General features: G+C 44.2%; 1 protein-coding gene across 15 annotated transcripts in view; it reads right to left on the bottom strand.

Moving 5' to 3' along the window:
- Window positions 1-26,291, bottom strand: part of LOC113014344 (uncharacterized) — a 90,961-nt gene that overhangs the window by 43,335 nt on the left and 21,335 nt on the right. For 8 of the 15 annotated variants that reach the window (XR_013904868.1, XR_013904867.1, XR_013904871.1 and 5 more), the window contains 30 exons: window positions 24,774-25,046; window positions 24,292-24,582; window positions 23,459-23,743; window positions 22,867-22,896; window positions 22,224-22,259; window positions 21,646-21,678; window positions 19,441-19,713; window positions 18,959-19,249; window positions 18,126-18,410; window positions 17,534-17,563; window positions 16,891-16,926; window positions 16,313-16,345; window positions 14,110-14,382; window positions 13,628-13,918; window positions 12,795-13,079; window positions 12,203-12,232; window positions 11,560-11,595; window positions 10,982-11,014; window positions 8,781-9,053; window positions 8,299-8,589; window positions 7,466-7,750; window positions 6,874-6,903; window positions 6,231-6,266; window positions 5,653-5,685; window positions 3,462-3,734; window positions 2,980-3,270; window positions 2,147-2,431; window positions 1,555-1,584; window positions 912-947; window positions 334-366 (listed from right to left, as the gene is read on the bottom strand). Coding sequence is in view for 3 of the 15 variants with exons in the window: in XM_080296707.1 (XP_080152833.1) it covers window positions 334-366; window positions 912-947; window positions 1,555-1,584; window positions 2,147-2,431; window positions 2,980-3,270; window positions 3,462-3,734; window positions 5,653-5,685; window positions 6,231-6,266; window positions 6,874-6,903; window positions 7,466-7,750; window positions 8,299-8,589; window positions 8,781-9,053; window positions 10,982-11,014; window positions 11,560-11,595; window positions 12,203-12,232; window positions 12,795-13,079; window positions 13,628-13,918; window positions 14,110-14,382; window positions 16,313-16,345; window positions 16,891-16,926; window positions 17,534-17,563; window positions 18,126-18,410; window positions 18,959-19,249; window positions 19,441-19,713; window positions 21,646-21,678; window positions 22,224-22,259; window positions 22,867-22,896; window positions 23,459-23,743; window positions 24,292-24,582; window positions 24,774-25,046 (4,740 nt within the window). In the remaining 12 variants the exon portion in view is untranslated. The remainder of the gene's footprint in view (window positions 1-333; window positions 367-911; window positions 948-1,554; window positions 1,585-2,146; window positions 2,432-2,979; window positions 3,271-3,461; window positions 3,735-5,652; window positions 5,686-6,230; window positions 6,267-6,873; window positions 6,904-7,465; window positions 7,751-8,298; window positions 8,590-8,780; window positions 9,054-10,981; window positions 11,015-11,559; window positions 11,596-12,202; window positions 12,233-12,794; window positions 13,080-13,627; window positions 13,919-14,109; window positions 14,383-16,312; window positions 16,346-16,890; window positions 16,927-17,533; window positions 17,564-18,125; window positions 18,411-18,958; window positions 19,250-19,440; window positions 19,714-21,645; window positions 21,679-22,223; window positions 22,260-22,866; window positions 22,897-23,458; window positions 23,744-24,291; window positions 24,583-24,773; window positions 25,047-26,291) is intronic. The other 7 variants (XR_013904869.1, XR_013904866.1, XM_080296709.1 and 4 more) reach the window with 5 other exon arrangements.

Here is a 26,291-nt window from a genome sequence, read left to right as displayed (position 1 = left end):
ATCCATCCATCATCCATTTGTCCATCATCCATCCATCCATCCATCCATCCATCATCCATCCGTCCATCATCCATCCATCCATCCATCCATCCATCTGTCCATCATCCATCCATCCATCCATCCATCATCCATTTGTCCATCCATCCATCCATCCATCCATCCATCCATCCATCATCCATCCATCATCCATCTGTCAATCATCCATCCATCCATCCATCCATCCATCCATCATCCATCCATCATCCATCCATCCATCATCCATCCATCCATCCATCCATCCATCCATCAGTACAGAGAGAGGAGAGAGATCACATGTAGAGCAGAGAAACGTACTTGTTGGAGGATCAAGACCAACAGAAGGTCGACCGGCTTAAAACCACAGAGTTAAAGAAAGATTTGAAACACACGACTTCATTTTAGCACAAACATGAATCCATGAATCCATCCTGGTTTATATCTGAGCTTCAGGCTGCTGCTTTGATGTTTGGGGATATTTTTGGGCCTCTTAGTCCCAACTCAGCACGGCTGAAACAGCGCAGCCTGCTCAGTGTTGTTACTGAGCATGTCCATCCCTTTATCACCACAGTGTTTCACCCTCTGATGGCTGCTTCCAGCAGGATAACACACCATGTCACAAAGCTCAGATTATCTCAAACTGGCTTCTTGAACATGACAATGAGCTCAGCGTACTCTCAGTCACATGTTGTTGTGTTACAGCCTCAATCAAACACAGATTAAACTCATTTTTCACTTCAACGTTCTCCACACAATACCTGATAAAGCACTGTGAACACTGTCCAGATGCTGTGTGTGGAAAGATTAGATTTAAGCTGGTGGTTGTAATGCTATAGCTGATCAGTGTGTGTGTGCAGAGAGAGCTCAGATCTAGAGAAGAGAAATGAAGCACTTACTTTTACTTGGAGTGGGAACCACAGCAGAAGGTCCACCTGTTAGAAACACAGAGTTCATCTTTCTCAGTTAACTTCAGTGATTACTTCCTCAATTCCTACAAAACTGCTCAAAGAAGTCCTGCCATTAATTAATGCTCCAATCTTAAATATGATCAACCTATCTCTAATGATCGGCTATGTACCACAGGCCTTCAAGCTGGCTGTAGTTAAACCTTTACTCAAAAAGCATCTCTAGACCCAGCAGTCTTAGCTAATTATAGGCCAATCTCCAACCTTCCTTTATATCAAACATCCTTGAAAGAGTAGTTGTCAAACAGCTAACAGATCATCTGCAGAGGTTTATTTGAAGAGTTTCAGTCAGGTTTCAGAGCTCAGCACAGCACAGAAACAGCTTTAGTGAAGGTTACAAATGATCTTCTATTAATGCCCTCGTGGTACCGTATCACCCATTAGAGCACTTTGCTGTCAGACTGTGGGCTTCCTTTGGTTCCTCCAGTATTTAAAGTAGGACGGTAGAAACAGCCTTCTCTGTACACAAGCTGTCATCACCAACAAAGGCTTTTGTACAAAGTAATAAAATAGTCTCAGTAAGCGTGTTCAACGGTTATTCTACCTGCTGCATGTCGAGAGCAGAGACACTTACTTGTTGGATGAACAACAACAGAAGGTCCACCTGTTAGAAACACAGAGTTAAACGACACCGAACAACATCAAATATTTGAATGAATGAAATTAAAATTTATTTTGGAATCCAGTCTGTTTTCTTTATTGTAAACACATCTTGAAAAACATCTATTATTTTATATTTGCTCAAACATATCAAGCATAAATACATCAATCGAACCTTCCAGGTCAGACCTCGTGTTGTTTTGTCTTGTTCACACAAACATTTCCCATTTTAAATATTTCTCTTTTTATCTGAACTGCTCATAATTTAAATATTCTTAATAAACATTTTGAAATAAAAATAAAATGTAATTCATTTGCCAATTTCTGGTTTGTGAGTATGTGTTCATCTTCATCCATATGTTAGCAGTGTGTGATTTGGTGGCCTGGGGCTACATGTAAAGTTTCACTCAGAGCCACCAAACTCCTACTTACGGAAAAATTATGTACAATTCCACACAGTGACTCCTAGGACATGAATATACTAATAACCACTTCTGAATTCAAACACAGGTCTAAGGAAATGAAAACAGAAAAGTCTGAAAAATGACAAAAATAAAGTTTCTCACCCCAAACTCTGGTGACGCTCACAGCAGATGCCTCATGAACGACTTCACAGCTGAACGCAGACAGGTCAGACCTTAAAACCTCCACACGGTCTCTCCTCTGGAAGGTGTGGTCTTCATTGGGAAGAACTCCTGAGCTGATCAGGCCGTCGTCTGCAGTCAGGACGCTCTCATTCTTTTTCATCCTCAGGACGACGTCTGCTGGGTAGAAGCCTGTGGCGAGGCAGGTCAGCACCACGTCTGCATCCACTCTGGAGGTCTTTGCATACAGGGACACCTCGGGTGGAGCTGGAGGAGGAAATGTAAAGAGGTGTGTATCTCCTCAGCTATCACTGCAAACAGGAACCATTCAGGTTTCTTTGATCACCCCTAACGACTGAGCACAGCTGTGGCAGACGTGTCGCACGCTGACGTTTAGTTTGTGGCTTCCACACAAAATGCTTTCACATCTGTAGTCTCACATCTGGAGCTGAACGTCACTGAGCTCGTTTATCTCGTCTCTGTGACTTTGTTATCCACCAGGTGTTTCTGTAGGTGAACACCTGCCGTGTGGGGGGAGGGCGCAGCGAGGTAGTACAACGACAGTTATTGAGCTGTAAATCTGCATTACTGCTGCCATCATGAGACTGTTGTGTCCAAATAAAGGAGGAAACATTTAACTCACAGGAAACTTTAAGCTTTTTACATTTATTTGACCTGAACTTAGAAAAGTTGGAAGTTTAACTGAAGGTTCTTGGATTTCTGAATGTTATTGAACCATAATCACACACAAAGCCTCGTCTATGAAGTCTAATAAGAATAAATATCAAAATACAGAAACTAGATGTCATACATACAGGTGTTTCGTGGCTGCTGTTGTTCATAATTCAAGAACTTGCTCAGCCAATCGATGCACTCGTTCTCCAGGTATCCCTTGGTGTACTCTTTCAGCACCTGGACGCCGTCCCACTTCCTCTTGGTGGCTTCTGCCTCCGGAATCGGAGCGACCCAGACTCCGTTTTTATCATCGAAGGACAGGAAGTCGTTTCCATCGTAGGCATACATGTCCACGCCTCGGACAAACCTGAGCGTGCCGTCAGGCTGCGTCTGACCCTCACAGCCGTGCATCCACTGAAGAACGTGGAGGTCTGGAAGCAGGAGGGTGAAATAAGGAAGAACAAACAAAGGACAAGGAAATGAAAATTCAGAGGAGACGAGATGAGGAAGCAGGAACAACTTGTTCCTGACCTGAGGAACCTGATCTCAAATGGAAGCATTTTTCAATTAAAATGTTATTTTGTTGATGTCATGCAGGTCCTTCAGCTTTCGAGGGTCTGACCTGAGTCATTCTGCCTCATTCGCTCCATCAGGATGCCGATGTTGACCTTGAACCACTGCTGCTTGCTCTTGCGGGACTGTGTGCCTTTATCCCAGTAATCAGCAGGTAAACGCTCTCTCATCCACTCCTGTCTGGGAACTTTTGCCTGATTCTCGCTGTCAAAGTAGTCGATCATCCTGCCGTCCAGCAAACCCATGGCTGTGAACTCGTGGATGCCCGGGAGGCCGACAGGTTTGGAGAGCGCCGTGTAGATGTAATGGAGGGAGTGAGTGTCTGAAAGTCACACAGGAGGAAATGTTTTTATTCCAGCCAGCTGAGAAAAACCATCTGAATATTTACATCCACTATGAATCAGGAAGCTTTGCTCTTTGGTATTTTAGTCAGTCCCTGATAAACAATGATTACATCCATTCAGTTTTTCTGTCTCTTTAAACCTCTGTGTGCTACATTTGTTAAAGAGCAGCTGCTCTGGAGGACATTAACTTAACTAAAGTCCACCTGTTAAAAACCACACAGTTAAAACATACAGTTACAAAATGAGCTTAATCAGATCTCTCACACTCCATCGCAATGATTTACAAAGGTATTATCCAAAAATATGGACGATGGTGGACAAGTGAAAGTCAGAAGGATCCATCATCTGTCCATCATCCATCCGTCCATCATCCATCCATCATCCATCCATCCATCATCCATCCATCCATCCATCCATCCATCCATCCATCATCCATCCTCCATCCATCATCCATCCTCCATCATCCATCCATCATAAAATCATCCATCCATCCATCCATCCATCCATCCATACATACATCATCCATCCATCCATCCATCCATCCATCCATCATCCATCTGTCCATCATCCATCCATCCATCCATCCATCATCCATCTGTCCATCATCCATCCATCCATCCATCCATCCATCCATCCATCAGCCATCCATCCATCCATCATCCATCCATCATCCATCCATCCGTCCATCATCCATCCATCATCCATCCATCCGTCCATCATCCATCCATCATCCATCCATCCATCCATCCATCATCCATCCTTCATCCATCCATCCGTCCATCATCCATCCATCATCCATCCATCATCCATCCATCCATCCATCCATCATCCATCCATCCATCATCCATCCATCCATCCGTCCATCATCCATCCATCCATCATCCATCCGTCCATCATCCATCCATCCATCCATCCATCCATCATCCATCCATCATCCATCCGTCCATCCATCATCCATCCTCCATCCATCATCCATCCTCCATCCATCATCCATCCTCCATCATCCATCCATCATCCATCCATCATAAAATCATCCATCCATCCATCCATCCATACATACATACATCATCCATCCATCCATCCATCCATCCATCCACCATCCATCCATCCATCCATCCATCATCCATCTGTCCATCATCCATCCATCCATCCATCCATCATCCATCTGTCCATCATCCATCCATCCATCCATCCATCCATCCATCCATCCATCCATCTGTCCATCATCCATCCATCCATCCATCATCCATTTGTCCATCATCCATCCATCCATCCATCCATCCATCCATCCATCCATCATCCATTTGTCCATCATCCATTTGTCCATCATCCATCCATCCATCCATCCATCCATCATCCATCCGTCCATCATCCATCCATCCATCCATCATCCATTTGTCCATCATCCATCCATCCATCCATCCATCCATCATCCATCCGTCATCCATCCATCATCCATCCGTCATCCATCCATCCATCCATCCATCCATCCATCCATCCATCTGTCCATCATCCATCCATCTGTCCATCATCCATCCATCCATCCATCCATCCATCCATCATCCATTTGTCCATCCATCCATCCATCCATCCATCCATCCATCCATCATCCATCCGTCCATCATCCATCCATCCATCCATCCATCTGTCCATCATCCATCCATCCATCCATCCATCCATCATCCATTTGTCCATCCATCCATCCATCCATCCATCCATCATCCATCCATCATCCATCTGTCAATCATCCATCCATCCATCCATCCATCCATCCATCATCCATCCATCATCCATCCGTCCATCATCCATCCATCCATCCATCCATCCATCCATCCATCCATCCATCCATCAGTACAGAGAGAGGAGAGAGATCACATGTAGAGCAGAGAAACGTACTTGTTGGAGGATCAAGACCAACAGAAGGTCGACCGGCTTAAAACCACAGAGTTAAAGAAAGATTTGAAACACACGACTTCATTTTAGCACAAACATGAATCCATGAATCCATCCTGGTTTATATCTGAGCTTCAGGCTGCTGCTTTGATGTTTGGGGATATTTTTGGGCCTCTTAGTCCCAACTCAGCACGGCTGAAACAGCGCAGCCTGCTCAGTGTTGTTACTGAGCATGTCCATCCCTTTATCACCACAGTGTTTCACCCTCTGATGGCTGCTTCCAGCAGGATAACACACCATGTCACAAAGCTCAGATTATCTCAAACTGGCTTCTTGAACATGACAATGAGCTCAGCGTACTCTCAGTCACATGTTGTTGTGTTACAGCCTCAATCAAACACAGATTAAACTCATTTTTCACTTCAACGTTCTCCACACAATACCTGATAAAGCACTGTGAACACTGTCCAGATGCTGTGTGTGGAAAGATTAGATTTAAGCTGGTGGTTGTAATGCTATAGCTGATCAGTGTGTGTGTGCAGAGAGAGCTCAGATCTAGAGAAGAGAAATGAAGCACTTACTTTTACTTGGAGTGGGAACCACAGCAGAAGGTCCACCTGTTAGAAACACAGAGTTCATCTTTCTCAGTTAACTTCAGTGATTACTTCCTCAATTCCTACAAAACTGCTCAAAGAAGTCCTGCCATTAATTAATGCTCCAATCTTAAATATGATCAACCTATCTCTAATGATCGGCTATGTACCACAGGCCTTCAAGCTGGCTGTAGTTAAACCTTTACTCAAAAAGCATCTCTAGACCCAGCAGTCTTAGCTAATTATAGGCCAATCTCCAACCTTCCTTTATATCAAACATCCTTGAAAGAGTAGTTGTCAAACAGCTAACAGATCATCTGCAGAGGTTTATTTGAAGAGTTTCAGTCAGGTTTCAGAGCTCAGCACAGCACAGAAACAGCTTTAGTGAAGGTTACAAATGATCTTCTATTAATGCCCTCGTGGTACCGTATCACCCATTAGAGCACTTTGCTGTCAGACTGTGGGCTTCCTTTGGTTCCTCCAGTATTTAAAGTAGGACGGTAGAAACAGCCTTCTCTGTACACAAGCTGTCATCACCAACAAAGGCTTTTGTACAAAGTAATAAAATAGTCTCAGTAAGCGTGTTCAACGGTTATTCTACCTGCTGCATGTCGAGAGCAGAGACACTTACTTGTTGGATGAACAACAACAGAAGGTCCACCTGTTAGAAACACAGAGTTAAACGACACCGAACAACATCAAATATTTGAATGAATGAAATTAAAATTTATTTTGGAATCCAGTCTGTTTTCTTTATTGTAAACACATCTTGAAAAACATCTATTATTTTATATTTGCTCAAACATATCAAGCATAAATACATCAATCGAACCTTCCAGGTCAGACCTCGTGTTGTTTTGTCTTGTTCACACAAACATTTCCCATTTTAAATATTTCTCTTTTTATCTGAACTGCTCATAATTTAAATATTCTTAATAAACATTTTGAAATAAAAATAAAATGTAATTCATTTGCCAATTTCTGGTTTGTGAGTATGTGTTCATCTTCATCCATATGTTAGCAGTGTGTGATTTGGTGGCCTGGGGCTACATGTAAAGTTTCACTCAGAGCCACCAAACTCCTACTTACGGAAAAATTATGTACAATTCCACACAGTGACTCCTAGGACATGAATATACTAATAACCACTTCTGAATTCAAACACAGGTCTAAGGAAATGAAAACAGAAAAGTCTGAAAAATGACAAAAATAAAGTTTCTCACCCCAAACTCTGGTGACGCTCACAGCAGATGCCTCATGAACGACTTCACAGCTGAACGCAGACAGGTCAGACCTTAAAACCTCCACACGGTCTCTCCTCTGGAAGGTGTGGTCTTCATTGGGAAGAACTCCTGAGCTGATCAGGCCGTCGTCTGCAGTCAGGACGCTCTCATTCTTTTTCATCCTCAGGACGACGTCTGCTGGGTAGAAGCCTGTGGCGAGGCAGGTCAGCACCACGTCTGCATCCACTCTGGAGGTCTTTGCATACAGGGACACCTCGGGTGGAGCTGGAGGAGGAAATGTAAAGAGGTGTGTATCTCCTCAGCTATCACTGCAAACAGGAACCATTCAGGTTTCTTTGATCACCCCTAACGACTGAGCACAGCTGTGGCAGACGTGTCGCACGCTGACGTTTAGTTTGTGGCTTCCACACAAAATGCTTTCACATCTGTAGTCTCACATCTGGAGCTGAACGTCACTGAGCTCGTTTATCTCGTCTCTGTGACTTTGTTATCCACCAGGTGTTTCTGTAGGTGAACACCTGCCGTGTGGGGGGAGGGCGCAGCGAGGTAGTACAACGACAGTTATTGAGCTGTAAATCTGCATTACTGCTGCCATCATGAGACTGTTGTGTCCAAATAAAGGAGGAAACATTTAACTCACAGGAAACTTTAAGCTTTTTACATTTATTTGACCTGAACTTAGAAAAGTTGGAAGTTTAACTGAAGGTTCTTGGATTTCTGAATGTTATTGAACCATAATCACACACAAAGCCTCGTCTATGAAGTCTAATAAGAATAAATATCAAAATACAGAAACTAGATGTCATACATACAGGTGTTTCGTGGCTGCTGTTGTTCATAATTCAAGAACTTGCTCAGCCAATCGATGCACTCGTTCTCCAGGTATCCCTTGGTGTACTCTTTCAGCACCTGGACGCCGTCCCACTTCCTCTTGGTGGCTTCTGCCTCCGGAATCGGAGCGACCCAGACTCCGTTTTTATCATCGAAGGACAGGAAGTCGTTTCCATCGTAGGCATACATGTCCACGCCTCGGACAAACCTGAGCGTGCCGTCAGGCTGCGTCTGACCCTCACAGCCGTGCATCCACTGAAGAACGTGGAGGTCTGGAAGCAGGAGGGTGAAATAAGGAAGAACAAACAAAGGACAAGGAAATGAAAATTCAGAGGAGACGAGATGAGGAAGCAGGAACAACTTGTTCCTGACCTGAGGAACCTGATCTCAAATGGAAGCATTTTTCAATTAAAATGTTATTTTGTTGATGTCATGCAGGTCCTTCAGCTTTCGAGGGTCTGACCTGAGTCATTCTGCCTCATTCGCTCCATCAGGATGCCGATGTTGACCTTGAACCACTGCTGCTTGCTCTTGCGGGACTGTGTGCCTTTATCCCAGTAATCAGCAGGTAAACGCTCTCTCATCCACTCCTGTCTGGGAACTTTTGCCTGATTCTCGCTGTCAAAGTAGTCGATCATCCTGCCGTCCAGCAAACCCATGGCTGTGAACTCGTGGATGCCCGGGAGGCCGACAGGTTTGGAGAGCGCCGTGTAGATGTAATGGAGGGAGTGAGTGTCTGAAAGTCACACAGGAGGAAATGTTTTTATTCCAGCCAGCTGAGAAAAACCATCTGAATATTTACATCCACTATGAATCAGGAAGCTTTGCTCTTTGGTATTTTAGTCAGTCCCTGATAAACAATGATTACATCCATTCAGTTTTTCTGTCTCTTTAAACCTCTGTGTGCTACATTTGTTAAAGAGCAGCTGCTCTGGAGGACATTAACTTAACTAAAGTCCACCTGTTAAAAACCACACAGTTAAAACATACAGTTACAAAATGAGCTTAATCAGATCTCTCACACTCCATCGCAATGATTTACAAAGGTATTATCCAAAAATATGGACGATGGTGGACAAGTGAAAGTCAGAAGGATCCATCATCTGTCCATCATCCATCCGTCCATCATCCATCCATCATCCATCCATCCATCATCCATCCATCCATCCATCCATCCATCCATCCATCATCCATCCTCCATCCATCATCCATCCTCCATCATCCATCCATCATAAAATCATCCATCCATCCATCCATCCATCCATCCATCCATACATACATCATCCATCCATCCATCCATCCATCCATCATCCATCTGTCCATCATCCATCCATCCATCCATCCATCATCCATCTGTCCATCCATCCATCCATCCATCCATCCATCCATCCATCCATCAGCCATCCATCCATCCATCATCCATCCATCATCCATCCATCCGTCCATCATCCATCCATCATCCATCCATCCGTCCATCATCCATCCATCATCCATCCATCCATCCATCCATCATCCATCCTTCATCCATCCATCCGTCCATCATCCATCCATCATCCATCCATCATCCATCCATCCATCCATCCATCATCCATCCATCCATCATCCATCCATCCATCCGTCCATCATCCATCCATCCATCATCCATCCGTCCATCATCCATCCATCCATCCATCCATCCATCATCCATCCATCATCCATCCGTCCATCCATCATCCATCCTCCATCCATCATCCATCCTCCATCCATCATCCATCCTCCATCATCCATCCATCATCCATCCATCATAAAATCATCCATCCATCCATCCATCCATCCATACATACATCATCCATCCATCCATCCATCCATCCATCCATCCACCATCCATCCATCCATCCATCCATCATCCATCTGTCCATCATCCATCCATCCATCCATCCATCATCCATCTGTCCATCATCCATCCATCCATCCATCCATCCATCCATCCATCTGTCCATCATCCATCCATCCATCCATCATCCATTTGTCCATCATCCATCCATCCATCCATCCATCCATCCATCCATCCATCATCCATTTGTCCATCATCCATTTGTCCATCATCCATCCATCCATCCATCCATCCATCATCCATCCGTCCATCATCCATCCATCCATCCATCATCCATTTGTCCATCATCCATCCATCCATCCATCCATCCATCATCCATCCGTCATCCATCCATCATCCATCCGTCATCCATCCATCTGTCCATCATCCATCCATCCACCATCCATCCATCCATCCATCCATCCATCCATCTGTCCATCATCCATCCATCTGTCCATCATCCATCCATCATCCATTTGTCCATCATCCATCCATCCATCCATCCATCCATCCATCATCCATCCGTCCATCATCCATCCATCCATCCATCCATCCATCTGTCCATCATCCATCCATCCATCCATCCATCCATCCATCCATCCATCATCCATTTGTCCATCCATCCATCCATCCATCCATCCATCCATCCATCATCCATCCATCATCCATCTGTCAATCATCCATCCATCCATCCATCCATCCATCATCCATCCATCATCCATCCGTCCATCATCCATCCATCCATCCATCCATCCATCCATCCATCAGTACAGAGAGAGGAGAGAGATCACATGTAGAGCAGAGAAACGTACTTGTTGGAGGATCAAGACCAACAGAAGGTCGACCGGCTTAAAACCACAGAGTTAAAGAAAGATTTGAAACACACGACTTCATTTTAGCACAAACATGAATCCATGAATCCATCCTGGTTTATATCTGAGCTTCAGGCTGCTGCTTTGATGTTTGGGGATATTTTTGGGCCTCTTAGTCCCAACTCAGCACGGCTGAAACAGCGCAGCCTGCTCAGTGTTGTTACTGAGCATGTCCATCCCTTTATCACCACAGTGTTTCACCCTCTGATGGCTGCTTCCAGCAGGATAACACACCATGTCACAAAGCTCAGATTATCTCAAACTGGCTTCTTGAACATGACAATGAGCTCAGCGTACTCTCAGTCACATGTTGTTGTGTTACAGCCTCAATCAAACACAGATTAAACTCATTTTTCACTTCAACGTTCTCCACACAATACCTGATAAAGCACTGTGAACACTGTCCAGATGCTGTGTGTGGAAAGATTAGATTTAAGCTGGTGGTTGTAATGCTATAGCTGATCAGTGTGTGTGTGCAGAGAGAGCTCAGATCTAGAGAAGAGAAATGAAGCACTTACTTTTACTTGGAGTGGGAACCACAGCAGAAGGTCCACCTGTTAGAAACACAGAGTTCATCTTTCTCAGTTAACTTCAGTGATTACTTCCTCAATTCCTACAAAACTGCTCAAAGAAGTCCTGCCATTAATTAATGCTCCAATCTTAAATATGATCAACCTATCTCTAATGATCGGCTATGTACCACAGGCCTTCAAGCTGGCTGTAGTTAAACCTTTACTCAAAAAGCATCTCTAGACCCAGCAGTCTTAGCTAATTATAGGCCAATCTCCAACCTTCCTTTATATCAAACATCCTTGAAAGAGTAGTTGTCAAACAGCTAACAGATCATCTGCAGAGGTTTATTTGAAGAGTTTCAGTCAGGTTTCAGAGCTCAGCACAGCACAGAAACAGCTTTAGTGAAGGTTACAAATGATCTTCTATTAATGCCCTCGTGGTACCGTATCACCCATTAGAGCACTTTGCTGTCAGACTGTGGGCTTCCTTTGGTTCCTCCAGTATTTAAAGTAGGACGGTAGAAACAGCCTTCTCTGTACACAAGCTGTCATCACCAACAAAGGCTTTTGTACAAAGTAATAAAATAGTCTCAGTAAGCGTGTTCAACGGTTATTCTACCTGCTGCATGTCGAGAGCAGAGACACTTACTTGTTGGATGAACAACAACAGAAGGTCCACCTGTTAGAAACACAGAGTTAAACGACACCGAACAACATCAAATATTTGAATGAATGAAATTAAAATTTATTTTGGAATCCAGTCTGTTTTCTTTATTGTAAACACATCTTGAAAAACATCTATTATTTTATATTTGCTCAAACATATCAAGCATAAATACATCAATCGAACCTTCCAGGTCAGACCTCGTGTTGTTTTGTCTTGTTCACACAAACATTTCCCATTTTAAATATTTCTCTTTTTATCTGAACTGCTCATAATTTAAATATTCTTAATAAACATTTTGAAATAAAAATAAAATGTAATTCATTTGCCAATTTCTGGTTTGTGAGTATGTGTTCATCTTCATCCATATGTTAGCAGTGTGTGATTTGGTGGCCTGGGGCTACATGTAAAGTTTCACTCAGAGCCACCAAACTCCTACTTACGGAAAAATTATGTACAATTCCACACAGTGACTCCTAGGACATGAATATACTAATAACCACTTCTGAATTCAAACACAGGTCTAAGGAAATGAAAACAGAAAAGTCTGAAAAATGACAAAAATAAAGTTTCTCACCCCAAACTCTGGTGACGCTCACAGCAGATGCCTCATGAACGACTTCACAGCTGAACGCAGACAGGTCAGACCTTAAAACCTCCACACGGTCTCTCCTCTGGAAGGTGTGGTCTTCATTGGGAAGAACTCCTGAGCTGATCAGGCCGTCGTCTGCAGTCAGGACGCTCTCATTCTTTTTCATCCTCAGGACGACGTCTGCTGGGTAGAAGCCTGTGGCGAGGCAGGTCAGCACCACGTCTGCATCCACTCTGGAGGTCTTTGCATACAGGGACACCTCGGGTGGAGCTGGAGGAGGAAATGTAAAGAGGTGTGTATCTCCTCAGCTATCACTGCAAACAGGAACCATTCAGGTTTCTTTGATCACCCCTAACGACTGAGCACAGCTGTGGCAGACGTGTCGCACGCTGACGTTTAGTTTGTGGCTTCCACACAAAATGCTTTCACATCTGTAGTCTCACATCTGGAGCTGAACGTCACTGAGCTCGTTTATCTCGTCTCTGTGACTTTGTTATCCACCAGGTGTTTCTGTAGGTGAACACCTGCCGTGTGGGGGGAGGGCGCAGCGAGGTAGTACAACGACAGTTATTGAGCTGTAAATCTGCATTACTGCTGCCATCATGAGACTGTTGTGTCCAAATAAAGGAGGAAACATTTAACTCACAGGAAACTTTAAGCTTTTTACATTTATTTGACCTGAACTTAGAAAAGTTGGAAGTTTAACTGAAGGTTCTTGGATTTCTGAATGTTATTGAACCATAATCACACACAAAGCCTCGTCTATGAAGTCTAATAAGAATAAATATCAAAATACAGAAACTAGATGTCATACATACAGGTGTTTCGTGGCTGCTGTTGTTCATAATTCAAGAACTTGCTCAGCCAATCGATGCACTCGTTCTCCAGGTATCCCTTGGTGTACTCTTTCAGCACCTGGACGCCGTCCCACTTCCTCTTGGTGGCTTCTGCCTCCGGAATCGGAGCGACCCAGACTCCGTTTTTATCATCGAAGGACAGGAAGTCGTTTCCATCGTAGGCATACATGTCCACGCCTCGGACAAACCTGAGCGTGCCGTCAGGCTGCGTCTGACCCTCACAGCCGTGCATCCACTGAAGAACGTGGAGGTCTGGAAGCAGGAGGGTGAAATAAGGAAGAACAAACAAAGGACAAGGAAATGAAAATTCAGAGGAGACGAGATGAGGAAGCAGGAACAACTTGTTCCTGACCTGAGGAACCTGATCTCAAATGGAAGCATTTTTCAATTAAAATGTTATTTTGTTGATGTCATGCAGGTCCTTCAGCTTTCGAGGGTCTGACCTGAGTCATTCTGCCTCATTCGCTCCATCAGGATGCCGATGTTGACCTTGAACCACTGCTGCTTGCTCTTGCGGGACTGTGTGCCTTTATCCCAGTAATCAGCAGGTAAACGCTCTCTCATCCACTCCTGTCTGGGAACTTTTGCCTGATTCTCGCTGTCAAAGTAGTCGATCATCCTGCCGTCCAGCAAACCCATGGCTGTGAACTCGTGGATGCCCGGGAGGCCGACAGGTTTGGAGAGCGCCGTGTAGATGTAATGGAGGGAGTGAGTGTCTGAAAGTCACACAGGAGGAAATGTTTTTATTCCAGCCAGCTGAGAAAAACCATCTGAATATTTACATCCACTATGAATCAGGAAGCTTTGCTCTTTGGTATTTTAGTCAGTCCCTGATAAACAATGATTACATCCATTCAGTTTTTCTGTCTCTTTAAACCTCTGTGTGCTACATTTGTTAAAGAGCAGCTGCTCTGGAGGACATTAACTTAACTAAAGTCCACCTGTTAAAAACCACACAGTTAAAACATACAGTTACAAAATGAGCTTAATCAGATCTCTCACACTCCATCGCAATGATTTACAAAGGTATTATCCAAAAATATGGACGATGGTGGACAAGTGAAAGTCAGAAGGATCCATCATCTGTCCATCATCCATCCGTCCATCATCCATCCATCATCCATCCATCCATCATCCATCCATCCATCCATCCATCCATCCATCCATCATCCATCCTCCATCCATCATCCATCCTCCATCATCCATCCATCATAAAATCATCCATCCATCCATCCATCCATCCATCCATACATACATCATCCATCCATCCATCCATCCATCCATCCATCATCCATCTGTCCATCATCCATCCATCCATCCATCCATCATCCATCTGTCCATCATCCATCCATCCATCCATCCATCCATCCATCCATCAGCCATCCATCCATCCATCATCCATCCATCATCCATCCATCCGTCCATCATCCATCCATCATCCATCCATCCGTCCATCATCCATCCATCATCCATCCATCCATCCATCCATCATCCATCCTTCATCCATCCATCCGTCCATCATCCATCCATCATCCATCCATCATCCATCCATCCATCCATCCATCATCCATCCATCCATCATCCATCCATCCATCCGTCCATCATCCATCCATCCATCATCCATCCGTCCATCATCCATCCATCCATCCATCCATCCATCATCCATCCATCATCCATCCGTCCATCCATCATCCATCCTCCATCCATCATCCATCCTCCATCCATCATCCATCCTCCATCATCCATCCATCATCCATCCATCATAAAATCATCCATCCATCCATCCATCCATACATACATACATCATCCATCCATCCATCCATCCATCCATCCACCATCCATCCATCCATCCATCCATCATCCATCTGTCCATCATCCATCCATCCATCCATCCATCATCCATCTGTCCATCATCCATCCATCCATCCATCCATCCATCCATCCATCCATCCATCTGTCCATCATCCATCCATCCATCCATCATCCATTTGTCCATCATCCATCCATCCATCCATCCATCCATCCATCCATCCATCATCCATTTGTCCATCATCCATTTGTCCATCATCCATCCATCCATCCATCCATCCATCATCCATCCGTCCATCATCCATCCATCCATCCATCATCCATTTGTCCATCATCCATCCATCCATCCATCCATCCATCATCCATCCGTCATCCATCCATCATCCATCCGTCATCCATCCATCCATCCATCCATCCATCCATCCATCCATCCATCTGTCCATCATCCATCCATCTGTCCATCATCCATCCATCCATCCATCCATCCATCCATCATCCATTTGTCCATCCATCCATCCATCCATCCATCCATCCATCCATCATCCATCCGTCCATCATCCATCCATCCATCCATCCATCTGTCCATCATCCATCCATCCATCCATCCATCCATCCATCCATCATCCATTTGTCCATCCATCCATCCATCCATCCATCCATCATCCATCCATCATCCATCTGTCAATCATCCATCCATCCATCCATCCATCCATCCATCATCCATCCATCATCCATCCGTCCATCATCCATCCATCCATCCATCCATCCATCCATCCATCCATCCATCCATCAGTACAGAGAGAGGAGAGAGATCACATGTAGAGCAGAGAAACGTACTTGTTGGAGGATCAAGACCAACAGAAGGTCGACCGGCTTAAAACCACAGAGTTAAAGAAAGATTTGAAACACACGACTTCATTTTAGCACAAACATGAATCCATGAATCCATCCTGGTTTATATCTGAGCTTCAGGCTGCTGCTTTGATGTTTGGGGATATTTTTGGGCCTCTTAGTCCCAACTCAGCACGGCTGAAACAGCGCAGCCTGCTCAGTGTTGTTACTGAGCATGTCCATCCCTTTATCACCACAGTGTTTCACCCTCTGATGGCTGCTTCCAGCAGGATAACACACCATGTCACAAAGCTCAGATTATCTCAAACTGGCTTCTTGAACATGACAATGAGCTCAGCGTACTCTCAGTCACATGTTGTTGTGTTACAGCCTCAATCAAACACAGATTAAACTCATTTTTCACTTCAACGTTCTCCACACAATACCTGATAAAGCACTGTGAACACTGTCCAGATGCTGTGTGTGGAAAGATTAGATTTAAGCTGGTGGTTGTAATGCTATAGCTGATCAGTGTGTGTGTGCAGAGAGAGCTCAGATCTAGAGAAGAGAAATGAAGCACTTACTTTTACTTGGAGTGGGAACCACAGCAGAAGGTCCACCTGTTAGAAACACAGAGTTCATCTTTCTCAGTTAACTTCAGTGATTACTTCCTCAATTCCTACAAAACTGCTCAAAGAAGTCCTGCCATTAATTAATGCTCCAATCTTAAATATGATCAACCTATCTCTAATGATCGGCTATGTACCACAGGCCTTCAAGCTGGCTGTAGTTAAACCTTTACTCAAAAAGCATCTCTAGACCCAGCAGTCTTAGCTAATTATAGGCCAATCTCCAACCTTCCTTTATATCAAACATCCTTGAAAGAGTAGTTGTCAAACAGCTAACAGATCATCTGCAGAGGTTTATTTGAAGAGTTTCAGTCAGGTTTCAGAGCTCAGCACAGCACAGAAACAGCTTTAGTGAAGGTTACAAATGATCTTCTATTAATGCCCTCGTGGTACCGTATCACCCATTAGAGCACTTTGCTGTCAGACTGTGGGCTTCCTTTGGTTCCTCCAGTATTTAAAGTAGGACGGTAGAAACAGCCTTCTCTGTACACAAGCTGTCATCACCAACAAAGGCTTTTGTACAAAGTAATAAAATAGTCTCAGTAAGCGTGTTCAACGGTTATTCTACCTGCTGCATGTCGAGAGCAGAGACACTTACTTGTTGGATGAACAACAACAGAAGGTCCACCTGTTAGAAACACAGAGTTAAACGACACCGAACAACATCAAATATTTGAATGAATGAAATTAAAATTTATTTTGGAATCCAGTCTGTTTTCTTTATTGTAAACACATCTTGAAAAACATCTATTATTTTATATTTGCTCAAACATATCAAGCATAAATACATCAATCGAACCTTCCAGGTCAGACCTCGTGTTGTTTTGTCTTGTTCACACAAACATTTCCCATTTTAAATATTTCTCTTTTTATCTGAACTGCTCATAATTTAAATATTCTTAATAAACATTTTGAAATAAAAATAAAATGTAATTCATTTGCCAATTTCTGGTTTGTGAGTATGTGTTCATCTTCATCCATATGTTAGCAGTGTGTGATTTGGTGGCCTGGGGCTACATGTAAAGTTTCACTCAGAGCCACCAAACTCCTACTTACGGAAAAATTATGTACAATTCCACACAGTGACTCCTAGGACATGAATATACTAATAACCACTTCTGAATTCAAACACAGGTCTAAGGAAATGAAAACAGAAAAGTCTGAAAAATGACAAAAATAAAGTTTCTCACCCCAAACTCTGGTGACGCTCACAGCAGATGCCTCATGAACGACTTCACAGCTGAACGCAGACAGGTCAGACCTTAAAACCTCCACACGGTCTCTCCTCTGGAAGGTGTGGTCTTCATTGGGAAGAACTCCTGAGCTGATCAGGCCGTCGTCTGCAGTCAGGACGCTCTCATTCTTTTTCATCCTCAGGACGACGTCTGCTGGGTAGAAGCCTGTGGCGAGGCAGGTCAGCACCACGTCTGCATCCACTCTGGAGGTCTTTGCATACAGGGACACCTCGGGTGGAGCTGGAGGAGGAAATGTAAAGAGGTGTGTATCTCCTCAGCTATCACTGCAAACAGGAACCATTCAGGTTTCTTTGATCACCCCTAACGACTGAGCACAGCTGTGGCAGACGTGTCGCACGCTGACGTTTAGTTTGTGGCTTCCACACAAAATGCTTTCACATCTGTAGTCTCACATCTGGAGCTGAACGTCACTGAGCTCGTTTATCTCGTCTCTGTGACTTTGTTATCCACCAGGTGTTTCTGTAGGTGAACACCTGCCGTGTGGGGGGAGGGCGCAGCGAGGTAGTACAACGACAGTTATTGAGCTGTAAATCTGCATTACTGCTGCCATCATGAGACTGTTGTGTCCAAATAAAGGAGGAAACATTTAACTCACAGGAAACTTTAAGCTTTTTACATTTATTTGACCTGAACTTAGAAAAGTTGGAAGTTTAACTGAAGGTTCTTGGATTTCTGAATGTTATTGAACCATAATCACACACAAAGCCTCGTCTATGAAGTCTAATAAGAATAAATATCAAAATACAGAAACTAGATGTCATACATACAGGTGTTTCGTGGCTGCTGTTGTTCATAATTCAAGAACTTGCTCAGCCAATCGATGCACTCGTTCTCCAGGTATCCCTTGGTGTACTCTTTCAGCACCTGGACGCCGTCCCACTTCCTCTTGGTGGCTTCTGCCTCCGGAATCGGAGCGACCCAGACTCCGTTTTTATCATCGAAGGACAGGAAGTCGTTTCCATCGTAGGCATACATGTCCACGCCTCGGACAAACCTGAGCGTGCCGTCAGGCTGCGTCTGACCCTCACAGCCGTGCATCCACTGAAGAACGTGGAGGTCTGGAAGCAGGAGGGTGAAATAAGGAAGAACAAACAAAGGACAAGGAAATGAAAATTCAGAGGAGACGAGATGAGGAAGCAGGAACAACTTGTTCCTGACCTGAGGAACCTGATCTCAAATGGAAGCATTTTTCAATTAAAATGTTATTTTGTTGATGTCATGCAGGTCCTTCAGCTTTCGAGGGTCTGACCTGAGTCATTCTGCCTCATTCGCTCCATCAGGATGCCGATGTTGACCTTGAACCACTGCTGCTTGCTCTTGCGGGACTGTGTGCCTTTATCCCAGTAATCAGCAGGTAAACGCTCTCTCATCCACTCCTGTCTGGGAACTTTTGCCTGATTCTCGCTGTCAAAGTAGTCGATCATCCTGCCGTCCAGCAAACCCATGGCTGTGAACTCGTGGATGCCCGGGAGGCCGACAGGTTTGGAGAGCGCCGTGTAGATGTAATGGAGGGAGTGAGTGTCTGAAAGTCACACAGGAGGAAATGTTTTTATTCCAGCCAGCTGAGAAAAACCATCTGAATATTTACATCCACTATGAATCAGGAAGCTTTGCTCTTTGGTATTTTAGTCAGTCCCTGATAAACAATGATTACATCCATTCAGTTTTTCTGTCTCTTTAAACCTCTGTGTGCTACATTTGTTAAAGAGCAGCTGCTCTGGAGGACATTAACTTAACTAAAGTCCACCTGTTAAAAACCACACAGTTAAAACATACAGTTACAAAATGAGCTTAATCAGATCTCTCACACTCCATCGCAATGATTTACAAAGGTATTATCCAAAAATATGGACGATGGTGGACAAGTGAAAGTCAGAAGGATCCATCATCTGTCCATCATCCATCCGTCCATCATCCATCCATCATCCATCCATCCATCATCCATCCATCCATCCATCCATCCATCCATCCATCATCCATCCTCCATCCATCATCCATCCTCCATCATCCATCCATCATAAAATCATCCATCCATCCATCCATCCATCCATCCATCCATACATACATCATCCATCCATCCATCCATCCATCCATCATCCATCTGTCCATCATCCATCCATCCATCCATCCATCATCCATCTGTCCATCCATCCATCCATCCATCCATCCATCCATCCATCCATCAGCCATCCATCCATCCATCATCCATCCATCATCCATCCATCCGTCCATCATCCATCCATCATCCATCCATCCGTCCATCATCCATCCATCATCCATCCATCCATCCATCCATCATCCATCCTTCATCCATCCATCCGTCCATCATCCATCCATCATCCATCCATCATCCATCCATCCATCCATCCATCATCCATCCATCCATCATCCATCCATCCATCCGTCCATCATCCATCCATCCATCATCCATCCGTCCATCATCCATCCATCCATCCATCCATCCATCATCCATCCATCATCCATCCGTCCATCCATCATCCATCCTCCATCCATCATCCATCCTCCATCCATCATCCATCCTCCATCATCCATCCATCATCCATCCATCATAAAATCATCCATCCATCCATCCATCCATCCATACATACATCATCCATCCATCCATCCATCCATCCATCCATCCACCATCCATCCATCCATCCATCCATCATCCATCTGTCCATCATCCATCCATCCATCCATCCATCATCCATCTGTCCATCATCCATCCATCCATCCATCCATCCATCCATCCATCTGTCCATCATCCATCCATCCATCCATCATCCATTTGTCCATCATCCATCCATCCATCCATCCATCCATCCATCCATCCATCATCCATTTGTCCATCATCCATTTGTCCATCATCCATCCATCCATCCATCCATCCATCATCCATCCGTCCATCATCCATCCATCCATCCATCATCCATTTGTCCATCATCCATCCATCCATCCATCCATCCATCATCCATCCGTCATCCATCCATCATCCATCCGTCATCCATCCATCTGTCCATCATCCATCCATCCACCATCCATCCATCCATCCATCCATCCATCCATCTGTCCATCATCCATCCATCTGTCCATCATCCATCCATCATCCATTTGTCCATCATCCATCCATCCATCCATCCATCCATCCATCATCCATCCGTCCATCATCCATCCATCCATCCATCCATCCATCTGTCCATCATCCATCCATCCATCCATCCATCCATCCATCCATCCATCATCCATTTGTCCATCCATCCATCCATCCATCCATCCATCCATCCATCATCCATCCATCATCCATCTGTCAATCATCCATCCATCCATCCATCCATCCATCCATCATCCATCCATCATCCATCCGTCCATCATCCATCCATCCATCCATCCATCCATCCATCCATCAGTACAGAGAGAGGAGAGAGATCACATGTAGAGCAGAGAAACGTACTTGTTGGAGGATCAAGACCAACAGAAGGTCGACCGGCTTAAAACCACAGAGTTAAAGAAAGATTTGAAACACACGACTTCATTTTAGCACAAACATGAATCCATGAATCCATCCTGGTTTATATCTGAGCTTCAGGCTGCTGCTTTGATGTTTGGGGATATTTTTGGGCCTCTTAGTCCCAACTCAGCACGGCTGAAACAGCGCAGCCTGCTCAGTGTTGTTACTGAGCATGTCCATCCCTTTATCACCACAGTGTTTCACCCTCTGATGGCTGCTTCCAGCAGGATAACACACCATGTCACAAAGCTCAGATTATCTCAAACTGGCTTCTTGAACATGACAATGAGCTCAGCGTACTCTCAGTCACATGTTGTTGTGTTACAGCCTCAATCAAACACAGATTAAACTCATTTTTCACTTCAACGTTCTCCACACAATACCTGATAAAGCACTGTGAACACTGTCCAGATGCTGTGTGTGGAAAGATTAGATTTAAGCTGGTGGTTGTAATGCTATAGCTGATCAGTGTGTGTGTGCAGAGAGAGCTCAGATCTAGAGAAGAGAAATGAAGCACTTACTTTTACTTGGAGTGGGAACCACAGCAGAAGGTCCACCTGTTAGAAACACAGAGTTCATCTTTCTCAGTTAACTTCAGTGATTACTTCCTCAATTCCTACAAAACTGCTCAAAGAAGTCCTGCCATTAATTAATGCTCCAATCTTAAATATGATCAACCTATCTCTAATGATCGGCTATGTACCACAGGCCTTCAAGCTGGCTGTAGTTAAACCTTTACTCAAAAAGCATCTCTAGACCCAGCAGTCTTAGCTAATTATAGGCCAATCTCCAACCTTCCTTTATATCAAACATCCTTGAAAGAGTAGTTGTCAAACAGCTAACAGATCATCTGCAGAGGTTTATTTGAAGAGTTTCAGTCAGGTTTCAGAGCTCAGCACAGCACAGAAACAGCTTTAGTGAAGGTTACAAATGATCTTCTATTAATGCCCTCGTGGTACCGTATCACCCATTAGAGCACTTTGCTGTCAGACTGTGGGCTTCCTTTGGTTCCTCCAGTATTTAAAGTAGGACGGTAGAAACAGCCTTCTCTGTACACAAGCTGTCATCACCAACAAAGGCTTTTGTACAAAGTAATAAAATAGTCTCAGTAAGCGTGTTCAACGGTTATTCTACCTGCTGCATGTCGAGAGCAGAGACACTTACTTGTTGGATGAACAACAACAGAAGGTCCACCTGTTAGAAACACAGAGTTAAACGACACCGAACAACATCAAATATTTGAATGAATGAAATTAAAATTTATTTTGGAATCCAGTCTGTTTTCTTTATTGTAAACACATCTTGAAAAACATCTATTATTTTATATTTGCTCAAACATATCAAGCATAAATACATCAATCGAACCTTCCAGGTCAGACCTCGTGTTGTTTTGTCTTGTTCACACAAACATTTCCCATTTTAAATATTTCTCTTTTTATCTGAACTGCTCATAATTTAAATATTCTTAATAAACATTTTGAAATAAAAATAAAATGTAATTCATTTGCCAATTTCTGGTTTGTGAGTATGTGTTCATCTTCATCCATATGTTAGCAGTGTGTGATTTGGTGGCCTGGGGCTACATGTAAAGTTTCACTCAGAGCCACCAAACTCCTACTTACGGAAAAATTATGTACAATTCCACACAGTGACTCCTAGGACATGAATATACTAATAACCACTTCTGAATTCAAACACAGGTCTAAGGAAATGAAAACAGAAAAGTCTGAAAAATGACAAAAATAAAGTTTCTCACCCCAAACTCTGGTGACGCTCACAGCAGATGCCTCATGAACGACTTCACAGCTGAACGCAGACAGGTCAGACCTTAAAACCTCCACACGGTCTCTCCTCTGGAAGGTGTGGTCTTCATTGGGAAGAACTCCTGAGCTGATCAGGCCGTCGTCTGCAGTCAGGACGCTCTCATTCTTTTTCATCCTCAGGACGACGTCTGCTGGGTAGAAGCCTGTGGCGAGGCAGGTCAGCACCACGTCTGCATCCACTCTGGAGGTCTTTGCATACAGGGACACCTCGGGTGGAGCTGGAGGAGGAAATGTAAAGAGGTGTGTATCTCCTCAGCTATCACTGCAAACAGGAACCATTCAGGTTTCTTTGATCACCCCTAACGACTGAGCACAGCTGTGGCAGACGTGTCGCACGCTGACGTTTAGTTTGTGGCTTCCACACAAAATGCTTTCACATCTGTAGTCTCACATCTGGAGCTGAACGTCACTGAGCTCGTTTATCTCGTCTCTGTGACTTTGTTATCCACCAGGTGTTTCTGTAGGTGAACACCTGCCGTGTGGGGGGAGGGCGCAGCGAGGTAGTACAACGACAGTTATTGAGCTGTAAATCTGCATTACTGCTGCCATCATGAGACTGTTGTGTCCAAATAAAGGAGGAAACATTTAACTCACAGGAAACTTTAAGCTTTTTACATTTATTTGACCTGAACTTAGAAAAGTTGGAAGTTTAACTGAAGGTTCTTGGATTTCTGAATGTTATTGAACCATAATCACACACAAAGCCTCGTCTATGAAGTCTAATAAGAATAAATATCAAAATACAGAAACTAGATGTCATACATACAGGTGTTTCGTGGCTGCTGTTGTTCATAATTCAAGAACTTGCTCAGCCAATCGATGCACTCGTTCTCCAGGTATCCCTTGGTGTACTCTTTCAGCACCTGGACGCCGTCCCACTTCCTCTTGGTGGCTTCTGCCTCCGGAATCGGAGCGACCCAGACTCCGTTTTTATCATCGAAGGACAGGAAGTCGTTTCCATCGTAGGCATACATGTCCACGCCTCGGACAAACCTGAGCGTGCCGTCAGGCTGCGTCTGACCCTCACAGCCGTGCATCCACTGAAGAACGTGGAGGTCTGGAAGCAGGAGGGTGAAATAAGGAAGAACAAACAAAGGACAAGGAAATGAAAATTCAGAGGAGACGAGATGAGGAAGCAGGAACAACTTGTTCCTGACCTGAGGAACCTGATATCAAATGGAAGCATTTTTCAATTAAAATGTTATTTTGTTGATGTCATGCAGGTCCTTCAGCTTTCGAGGGTCTGACCTGAGTCATTCTGCCTCATTCGCTCCATCAGGATGCCGATGTTGACCTTGAACCACTGCTGCTTGCTCTTGCGGGACTGTGTGCCTTTATCCCAGTAATCAGCAGGTAAACGCTCTCTCATCCACTCCTGTCTGGGAACTTTTGCCTGATTCTCGCTGTCAAAGTAGTCGATCATCCTGCCGTCCAGCAAACCCATGGCTGTGAACTCGTGGATGCCCGGGAGGCCGACAGGTTTGGAGAGCGCCGTGTAGATGTAATGGAGGGAGTGAGTGTCTGAAAGTCACACAGGAGGAAATGTTTTTATTCCAGCCAGCTGAGAAAAACCATCTGAATATTTACATCCACTATGAATCAGGAAGCTTTGCTCTTTGGTATTTTAGTCAGTCCCTGATAAACAATGATTACATCCATTCAGTTTTTCTGTCTCTTTAAACCTCTGTGTGCTACATTTGTTAAAGAGCAGCTGCTCTGGAGGACATTAACTTAACTAAAGTCCACCTGTTAAAAACCACACAGTTAAAACATACAGTTACAAAATGAGCTTAATCAGATCTCTCACACTCCATCGCAATGATTTACAAAGGTATTATCCAAAAATATGGACGATGGTGGACAAGTGAAAGTCAGAAGGATCCATCATCTGTCCATCATCCATCCGTCCATAATCCATCCATCATCCATCCATCCATCATCCATCCATCCATCCATCCATCCATCCATCATCCATCCTCCATCCATCATCCATCCTCCATCATCCATCCATCATAAAATCATCCATCCATCCATCCATCCATCCATCCATACATACATCATCCATCCATCCATCCATCCATCCATCCATCATCCATCTGTCCATCATCCATCCATCCATCCATCCATCATCCATCTGTCCATCATCCATCCATCCATCCATCCATCCATCCATCCATCAGCCATCCATCCATCCATCATCCATCCATCATCCATCCATCCGTCCATCATCCATCCATCATCCATCCATCCGTCCATCATCCATCCATCATCCATCCATCCATCCATCATCCATCCTTCATCCATCCATCCGTCCATCATCCATCCATCATCCATCCATCATCCATCCATCCATCCATCCATCCATCATCCATCCATCCATCATCCATCCATCCATCCGTCCATCTTCCATCCATCCATCATCCATCCGTCCATCATCCATCCATCCATCCATCCATCCATCCATCATCCATCCATCATCCATCCGTCCATCCATCATCCATCCTCCATCCATCATCCATCCTCCATCCATCATCCATCCTCCATCATCCATCCATCATCCATCCATCATAAAATCATCCATCCATCCATCCATCCATACATACATACATCATCCATCCATCCATCCATCCATCCATCCATCCATCCATCATCCATCTGTCCATCATCCATCCATCCATCCATCCATCATCCATCTGTCCATCATCCATCCATCCATCCATCCATCCATCTGTCCATCATCCATCCATCCATCCATCATCCATTTGT

This window comes from Astatotilapia calliptera, chromosome 22, assembly GCF_964374335.1.
Source record: "Astatotilapia calliptera chromosome 22, fAstCal68.1, whole genome shotgun sequence".
In the NCBI taxonomy this organism is placed as follows: Eukaryota; Metazoa; Chordata; class Actinopteri; order Cichliformes; family Cichlidae; genus Astatotilapia; species Astatotilapia calliptera.
Note: the sequence above shows the minus strand (reverse complement) of the source record. Positions and strands in the feature narration are given on the sequence as shown.